Source organism: Marmota marmota, unplaced genomic scaffold (assembly GCF_001458135.2).
Source record: "Marmota marmota marmota unplaced genomic scaffold, marMar, whole genome shotgun sequence".
Lineage (NCBI taxonomy): Eukaryota > Metazoa > Chordata > Mammalia > Rodentia > Sciuridae > Marmota > Marmota marmota.
Window position 1 is genome coordinate 359,191 of NW_026000258.1, and position 9,915 is coordinate 369,105.

General features: G+C 38.1%; 1 protein-coding gene and 1 long non-coding RNA gene across 2 annotated transcripts in view; one reads left to right on the forward strand and one right to left on the reverse strand.

The window, feature by feature from the left end:
* Positions 1-2,839: 2,839 nt before the first annotated feature.
* LOC125614274 overlaps positions 2,840-9,915 on the reverse strand; it is a 13,047-nt gene continuing 5,971 nt past the window's right edge. Inside the window, exon 2 of the long non-coding RNA XR_007344881.1 lies at positions 2,840-7,260. This is a non-coding gene — a long non-coding RNA (uncharacterized LOC125614274). The remainder of the gene's footprint in view (positions 7,261-9,915) is intronic.
* LOC125614273 (P antigen family member 3-like) overlaps positions 8,243-9,915 on the forward strand; it is a 7,236-nt gene continuing 5,563 nt past the window's right edge. The window contains exons 1-2 of the mRNA XM_048796794.1: positions 8,243-8,318; positions 9,166-9,264. Of these exons, the coding sequence (XP_048652751.1) occupies positions 9,181-9,264 (84 nt within the window). The 5' untranslated portion in view covers positions 8,243-8,318; positions 9,166-9,180. The remainder of the gene's footprint in view (positions 8,319-9,165; positions 9,265-9,915) is intronic.

The following is a 9,915-nucleotide window of genomic DNA, read 5'->3' on the forward strand; positions in this document are numbered from 1 at the left end:
GGGAGGGGAGGGGGGATAGTAGAGGATAGGAAAGGCAGCAGAACACAACAGACACTAGTATGGCAATATGTAAATCAATGGATGTATAACTGATGTGATTCTGCAATCTGTATATGGGGTAAAAATGGGAGTTCATAACCCACTTGAATCAAAGTGTGAAATATGATATATCAAGAACTATGTAATGTTTTGAACAACCAACAATAAAAAATTAAAAAAAAATAAATTTTTAATTTGGTTCATCATTTCTTTCATTTTGAGTATTTCTGCTTTTTTTTCAGAGCTCTGCCTCTTTATTGATCTTTCATTTCCTGTATTTCTCTCTGTATTCTTTTCTTTTTTCTTTTTAAAATTTTTTCTTTTTAAAATTTTTTCTAGTTAGTTATACATAACAGCAGAATATACTTCATTTAATTGTACACAAATGGAGCACAACTAATCATTTCTCTGGTTGTACATGATACAGAGTCTCACTATTTATGCAAACATACACGTATGTAGGGTAATGCTGTCTGTTTCATTCCACCATCTTACCTACCCCCATGTCCCCTTCCCTGCCCCCTCCCCTTTGCCCAATTCAAAGTTCCTCCATTCTTCCCATGCCCACTCCACACATTATGGATCAACATCCACTTATCAGAGAGAAACATTCAGCCTTTTTTTTTGGGGGGGGGGATTGGCTTACTTCATTTAGCATGATATTCTCCAACTCCATCCGTTTACCTACAAATGCCATAATTTTATTCTCTTTTAATGCTAAGTAATATTCCATTATATTTATAATATTTCTTTATACATTCATCTGATTTCATTACTTATACCATCCTTTACTTTGCAGATCAGTTTTAACTACATACACTCTAAACTTCTTCTCTGTCATTTCTTCCTCTGTGGTGTCAATGAATTCTATTATTGGAGTATCTTGGTTTGTTTGGGGCAATTTGTTCCCTTGCTTTTTCATGTTGTTTGTGTGTTTACCAATCTAACAATGTAATTCTGAAGCAGTAGAGTTTCTACCCTGTGAACTTACAGTGTTCCTGAAGTTTTCCAGTAACTCACTGTTTAGGGAAAGACAAATAATAACAACAACCAATGCAAACAGTATACAGCATTAAACCAAATAGTTCCTACCTACTATTATGTCTACAGTGTTAATAATCACAATAAACATAAATGATAAGATCAGTCATTGCCTACAAAAAAAAACCAGCAAGTTTGCAAAAGGGTTTATAATTTCAAATGGTAGACAGGGAGAGAACATAAGTGATATAAGATGTAATGATTATGAAGGTAGAAGTAAGAAAAGAGGTAAAAATTAAAGGAATAGTGAAAGAGAACAATAAAGATTGATGGTTAGCAGAAGAAAAGAGAAAACAAGGGAGACAGGTAAGAAAACAATGTATAAAATATAATTTTTTTAAAAAATTAAAAATAAAAATACAAGAATATAAAAAAAAAAACTAAAATACACTAATCAGACCTCCTAGTTCACAAAAAAAAAAAAAACCAAAAAACTAATCAATGAAAAGTATCTGGCTTCAAAGATGCTAGAACTGAGAAAAAACTCAAATATGAATATGTACAAATGTTCTTGTACCATTAAGGTCACAATCAACTGAGAAAAAGAAATTTGAAAAAAGAGCTTTATGAAAAGTTAAATAATTATTTCCATTGGAGTTCAAAAGATTCTCAGTTTATCTTCTCAGTAATTTTAGGGTCTTCTAGAGTGTGATGCTCCACTCTCTGGATTGCTGGAGTAAGAGAGGTGGAGTTCCTGGAGGCAGGGTTTGGGCTTAGGTGGTCTCCAGGCCCTTGGCTGAATGGCAATTTGTCTGGAGATTTTAAATCAGCACACCTCAAGCGCCCAGTACTTGCTGGTCCACACTGGATGACTGTACCTAGGGGTCACCCCTGGGTTCCACTCATTTGGTGGGGGATCCAACTTTTAGTCCTCTATATCACCTTCAGACCCCATGTTTCCTGGTCTCAGGTTCAGTCTCCAAACAATCTCTCCCATACCCACCCTTCTGCATTCCTGGGCAGATGCATCTCTCCCAGCAGGGTCCTATAAGCAGTCAGATTGGAGAGGGAGGTGTAGAACTGGGTGGATTTCCATGACTCTACATGTTTGATTTTCTCCTGGTCACTTGAGCACACTCTATGCCATGCACTATGTGATTACTGGGCCTGTATTTCAGGCCTAACTCAGGTTTGCCAGGAATTGGGCCCCTCAACTGCCAAACCCTGCAGAGTTGCTGCAAAATGGTTCTTTCCTTTGTCTTCCACAGGCCACCTGGAGAGACGGTGGCTCCTTTTCCCACACACAGATATTATACAAATCTTTCAGGTTTGCTGGACAATGTCCTTGATCTCTAAACACACCTAGATCCTCTAAAAAATTTGAGTTCCTTTAATTCCCTTATCCCTCCACTGTGCTCATGGAGGGACCATTCTGGCTGGTGCTCCTGGCCTGGCCCTGGCAATGGCTGTGCCACTGGGGATTTCTTCCTTATTTTATTATATCCTATTTCTTGAGTTCAGGACCTGCTTTGAATGTTCAGTTTTAAATTCCAGTAAAGTTCCTCCACTTTTTTGTTCACTCAAATTGCTGAGAAGCTGCCTGTCTGCTTTCTTGGTTTCACTCCACAGAACAGCCAGGAAAGCAACCCCCTCTATTCCTCCATCTTGAAAACCTCCTAATGTTGCCTTTTGATGTAAAATAATGTCTGTTTCTTTTCTGAGTAAAAAAGCAATGGATGCTCTGTACAGAAAATTATAAAATATGGAAGAATAAAATAAAAATCATCCACAAATTGAACACTCCAAAGTAAACAATTGGTTATTTGTCTACCATTTCTTTTATGATCTCCTTATTTCTTTAATCACATACATATAACAAAGCAGCACATTGTACCCCATCAATATATGCAATTGCTATTAAACAGTTAAATTTTTTAAAAGAGAGAAAAAATTTAAAACTCATCAAAAACCTTGGAAAATATATACTTGGGGAAAATATTCCTCATACAATAAAACTAATGGGTAATTTTTTATACACATACTCTCAATGAAATTTTGAAGAGAAACACTTTAAATCATCATGAAAATAAAAGGATAAATAAACAAAATTAAGATGAAAATCAGCTCCCATCACTAAAGTTCAAATCACAAAACTATAGGAACACTATTAGAAATTCCACTAATTTAAAAATGAAAAAGCAAGCATTGAGACATTGAGATAAAATTTTCTCTATCAAATGAACAAACATTTGATCTTTTTAGGAAACTTTTGATATTCCCTGGATATCAGTCAAATGGTATAGTGAAATTGGCTATTTTATACATTACCCCTTGATGAGATGTTTTTATTTTCTAAGACTCTGCGTTTTGAAATTTCTTCAGAAGCTACATGAAAAAACTCTTTAAATATAAATGATGTGTTTCATTTGGGTAAATATTCACTTGTAACTTTACAGATAAATGTTCTTTTATGATGCATATATTTTTATTTATATTGGTCAACATAAGAAGAATGTAAAAGATTTCCATATATATTCTACTTCATAATATATTCTGTTTTAAGATTTACAAAATTGATTAGAATCTACACATTGGAAAACAGTATAATGGATCATGGACACCCTCAATGGTGAATATATTGGGCTATAAAATTATTCTTACATACACATGAAAACCCAATTTCGTAGTCCTCCTTTGCACTCAAGTGTTTTCACACTAAAAGGCTATCCTTGATATGGGTCCTGCAGGGTTGCCACAAAACATAATCCCCAATACTTCCTGTAAGATTTATCTGCAGATAGTAGTGTCTGTCTTGCACATGGTAAGCATCACATGGAGAGACAGGAACTGACAGGCAAAAGGGCTGACAGGTGGTTTCTTGTGTTCTCAGCATCATATGGAGGCTGTGCTTGGGCTGAAGTGTACGTTAATGTCATGCATTACTCTGCTGTACTGAGGGTACCTCCGTCATCTTAGTGTGCTCCTAATTCATGAGAATTGTATTTAACATGGTAGGGAATAGATGAATAAATATCAGACACCAGTATGAGATTAGGTGGTGTGGATTACAGCACTCTTTTGACAGTGACCCAGAATCTGTAGACATTTTCTGACCTTCCTGCATCCCTGGGTCCTATGTTAAGCTAAATTTGTGTATAGAATCCTTGCCTAGAAGATGGGGAATATTGGTCATGTGAGGAATTGAGGCATACCTCCAGTAGAGGTGCTGCCATGGATTCCTGCCCACAATCCTGACTTAACATCCTTGAGAGAGTCCTTAGGATCATGCATCAGGAAATTCTTGTCTCTACAAGGTATTCCATACATTTTGCTGTTTCCAATGTTTCACCAGAACTGTTTCACAACTTTTCACATCCAAATCTAATTACAATCCTTCGAACACTTCTGGTTGTTCAGGGATAATCTCTCACAATAATGGAGACAGGAAGCTAGAGATGGGCATCAGTTGAAGCCTGCCCTTATAAGCTGCCATAAAGCCATTCACAGCTCATCAAACACAAATCCTCAGGACGCACAACCTCCAGCTATCTGATAGCAAATATTTGACTATTTGCTAAGTAGCTGCTTGTTGAAAGTCTAAATCTGGGACTTAGCATCTCCCATTGGTTGAGTGCTTTGCAGTGTACTACATTAAAAACTAGAATGAAGAATGGAAAAAAAAGGAATAAACATTGGTAATGATAATACCTTGCTGAGAATGACCAAACAAGATAAAAGATAAGCTAAATATTGTCATGAGATAATGAGATAATGACTGCTCTCATTGTGTGTGGGGTATATGTGTGTGTGTGCGTGTGTGTGTGTGTGTGTGTATAATTTTTAAAATTTTACAGAACCATATGCCTATTCATGGTACTGATTAAGGAAAGACAAAGACTGAGAAATTTCTTCTTTCTGCTCAATATATTTCTTAAGAGAAGCCCAGCCACATGGAAGGTATAGAAGCCACTGCAACACTGTATCCTAACTTACTAACAGAAAGCTTTCTGCTAATCAGGGTCCCCTTCTTCTCTTTACCTTTCATGAACTATTTTCTGTCATGGGACATTCAGAAGATGCCCAGTGCAGGAAAGGGATGAGATGGAAAGCATGAGAAGAATTCATCAAGATAACAGAAAGTAGTTAAGAGTTTATTGGAGGGAGATATGCTGTACCCTGACAGTGGGAGCAGTGACAAAGGAATTTTGCCCATCCACTCAGAAGGGGAACTTACATACTGCCATACTAGTGTCTGTTGTAACGTGGATGTGTAACCGATGTGATTCTGCAATCTGTATATGGGATAAAAATGGGAGTTCATAACCCACTTGAATCAAATGTATGAAATATGTCAAGAGCTTTGTAATGTTTTGAACAACTAATAATAAAAAAATAGAAAAAAAGAAGGGGAACTTAGCTTATATGTGCTTCTAAGTTATTTGCCTTTGGTGGGCTTTTTTCTTTTCTGTTAAACAAAGAGTGATTGACAGATTCCTGTGTCTTGCCTATAATGTTTATTCTGCATGTCCCAGAAAGCTTGTTCCTGGTTTACATTAGATGTATGAGATGCAAATAACATGTATGGTGCCTCAAACAGGGGCTTTCCCTATTGGGATATTCTAGATCAATCTTGGATCTAAGTGCATGCTCCTCGGGATGGTCAGGCAATCATTTTGAAAAAAAAAAAAATGGATCTTGCTGTTTACACTTTGGGAAAGTTAGCTTCTTTGATCATGCAATGAAGCACGATGAGAGGGAGGTCTTAAACCTCATGTCAATTCTGCTGATAGAGGTGAGGTGGGACATAGGACAATAGTTTATTGGAGGCAGATATACTGTACCCTGCCAGTGGGAGCAGTGACTCATTTCCCACACTAAACTGAGAGGTATATAAAAGGAAGTAATGAGAACTGAAAGTATCCACACAGCCCACTGTTCACATAAACCAGAGTTTATATGCCACTGGTTACATTAACATAACTATACTAATGCAGGAATCTCTTACCCAGGAAAGTAAAGTTCCCCAAAACTTCATTGTTCATTTCACCAGCTGCAGGAAAGGCCCATCACTCCACAAACAAAAGTGTCAAGTGACATTTTTTCACCCCAACATTCTTTCAAACTTGTGTTTCAAAAGCTGCATCTTCATTACAGAAACACTTGTGCTACATGTCCTCTTCAACATGTGGATGCTTAGAAAGTTGACCTCATAGAAGTGGAGAGGAGAACAGAGGTCAGCAGAGGCTGAGAGGAGAAGAAGGGAAGGTGACAGACAGAAGGTGGATATTGGCCACCAAAATACAGTTAGATAGAAGGGATACACTCCAGAGTACTATAACAGACTAGGGTGAGTATAGTTAACAATTGGCTGTGTATTTCAGAATTATTAGCAGATAGATTTTGAAACTTTCCCATACAAAGAATGGATAAATCATTGTGGTGAAGGAAATGCTATTTACCCTGATTTGATTATTACACATGATATACATACATACTGAAATATCATGTTATATCCCATAAACACACAAATAATAAGGGTCAATTACAAATAAATTTAAAACTCTGAGCTTCCCTGTGTCCAACAACCTTGAATCATTACATCACAATTCCTTCCCAATCCCAAACCCTTAAAAGATCCCCTCCTATGCTAGACTTCAAAATCCAAATGAATATCCTTTAAGCCTTTCCATCTCTTTGGTGCCACTTCCTCTGCTGAGGTACTCTGCTCCCTTATAGCACTGAGTGAAAACTTCAGCTTTGGCATATGCTACAAGTCATTGGGCTAATATTGGAGGATGATGCTCATCTGTATATGATGAGGTAGCCATTACTGCTGTATACCATGTGACAGCAGCCTTAACCTAGATGCTAAGACCAATATCTATGTATATTTCTGAATATCCTGGCTGAATGATGACAGATATAGTCAGAAATTTAAATGTACACATTTTACTCTCCTCAAAGACAACAAATCTGAATGCATTTATTATCTCAGTGTGGGAAAAAGACATTGAAATGATGAACCCCCTCCCACACACACACACACACACACACACGCAAGAAAAGAAGGAAAAGACAAAGCAGCAGCAACAGCAAGGAAAGAACTTTCTGTTCAAAATACATACAAAGATACATATGAAGGCCAGGCACTACAGCACATGTCTACAAACTTAGTGACAAAGGAGGCTAAGTCCAGAGAACTTCACTTTTCCAGGCCAGCTTTGCAACTTCCACGAACCCCTGTGACAAAAGGAAATATAAAAAGTGATGAGGATATTTCAGTGGTAGAGTGCCCCCATGTTCAATCTCTAGCAGGGTCAATTAAAAAAAAGAAAAAAAGAAAGAAAAAGAGGGCTGGAGTCCCAGCTAAGTGGTAGAGCACTTGCCTAGCACATGTGAGGCACTGGGTTTGATCCTCAGCACCACATAAAAATTAATAAAATATTGTGTCCATCTACAACTAAAAATAATGAAAAATAAAATAAAAAATGCGTATTAAAGCAAATCCCCAAAAAACAAATGCCAAATGTTTTCTCTGATAGAAGGAGGCTAATTCATAGTGGGGTAGGGAGGGGGGGCATGGGAGGAATAGACAAACTTTAGATAGGGCAGAGGGCTGGGAGGGGAAGGGAGGGAGCAGGGGATTAGCAAGAATGGTAGAATGTGATGGTCATCATTATCCAAAGTACATGTATGAAGACACAAATTGGTGTCAACATACTTTATATACAACTAGAGATATGAAAAATTGCGCTGTATATGTGTAATAAGAATTGTAATGAATTCTGCTGTCATTTATGTTTTAAAACTCAATAAAAATAAAAAGAAAAGAAAAAGAATGAAAGAAAAAAAGAAGAAGACTTGATGATAAGGACCACTCAGGTTCCAAGTCTGACCTGAAAAGAAAGAAAGAAAGAAATACATATTAAGTTCCTTATTAAGTATTCCTTTTAAAGTGGGCCTTTCTGAAATACATCTTGTCCTAAAGATAAGCTAGCGCTTTCTAATCTCAAAGTAGAAAAAGTAAGATCCAGCAAGGGAAACAAAATATTTTTTAAAAAAGGTGTTGGGTGGTGGTTGCGCCAGAGTCACATTCTGCAAGACAGAATGTCTCTGCTGAGGCTGGAAAAAGCCCAGCCCCCACTCAGGGAGCCTGACTCAGTGCGCATGCTCCCTGCTGTGTGTCAGTTACTGCACATGCGCTCTACTGCCTTCCTAGTGTTCCTAGAGCTATGCCAAGGCTGGTGGTGTCTTTCTTCTTTGGGTAGTATTCATTCTTTCTTGCTGATTGTAAGCAGGTGAGTCGTTAGGTCAGACTTGTAGAATTATGAGGAGGCACCAGCCGGCTTCCAGCACTGGGAGTGGGAGGGACCTGGAGGTCGTCATCCTTTTCAAAGGTGACACCATCTCCATGGGCATTTGCTATCCTGAAAGGGGCTGGGAAGACTTAGGTGGACTGTGGTGAGGTTGGCTACCTTTATATCTGGGAGGAATGTTGGAGGTGGTGATGAAGTTATTGGAATCCTGGAGGTGTCTTCCAGACCCATAGGACACATTCCCAAGTCCCAAGTGGGGACTCTGGCGGGCAGCAGGTTGGGAAGTGAGGAATGGGCATGGAAACATGGGCACAATGTGGGATTGTGACTGCATCCCTTAGATGTGCAGAGCACCAGTGGGTGGCATAACTAGTGCTCTTTATCTCAATATCTCACCTGTGCTCTTGATGGTACCAAAACGCCCATAAAGGCTTTGGGAGGGAATTAAGGAGACTGTGCCTTCAAGAAAATTGTTATTTTAGGGACTAATGGACCTAGTTGTTGGGAGTGTGTCATAAGCAGTAGCCTCTTGAATTTTAATTCTCCAGGAGTATTTTCCTACATGTCTCCATGATGGGAAATCCACTTGTCCAAATGAACCTCATCCAAAATGTAGGATGTTGCCCTGTGCCTTAAGGCAATTTCTCTGCCAGCCTGGACAAAACAAAGGCTCTGCAAAACACTGGGGAAGAATGCAGAGATGCAATTATCCTGGGATTTACTTTGGAGAAGAATTCTACATTTTAGAAAATTGGGCATTAACTCAGGGCTTTGGAAATAGTCACCTATGCCATCATATTAAATGTGTATTTCAAATCACATTATGTAGCTTTCAGTGTGAAATATGAAAAAACAAGGAAGACCAAACCCAAAATCTAGAGAGACAAAAGATGAACAAGAATCTTCTCAGCCTGCTGAGGCTGTGGTCGTGAGTGCTTTCATATTTGATGTTTTCTATTAACAGAAGCTCGTTTTTGAGAAATGTTGTTGATATTACAGCTAGACGGGTAATATATTTCCATGATGGTAAGGGATGATGGTTGGTGTCATAAAGGAGACTTTGATCCAGGAGGAGTCTGTTCTGCTGTGGCCTGGATGGATGCTCTTACATTCAAAGGAACTATGAGTGATGATTTCCTTCTGATGCTTACAATAGATCCCATGCATCCATGTCCATGTATATTCAAATCCCTTATAAAGTCACTGCAGTTAACTCCTGTGGGAGTAACCTCAGCATGAGAAGACTAGCTTTGTTAACAAAAAGAAAAAAAAAAGAATAAGAAGCTAGGCCTGACAGCACACACCTGTAATTCCAGTGACTTGGGAGGCTGAGGCAGGAGGATTGCAATTTGATGGCCAGCCTCAGCAAATTAGAGAGACCCTGTCTCAAAAATAAATAGGACCAGAGCGATAGCTCAGCGGGAAAGCATACTCCATTACCAAAAGTAAATAGGTAGGTAAACAAATAAATACAGCAGAATCAGGTTGAAAAATGGTTTTTAGCCTTCATGTAGTTTGATATATATATATATATATATATATATATATATATATATATATATATATATATATATATATA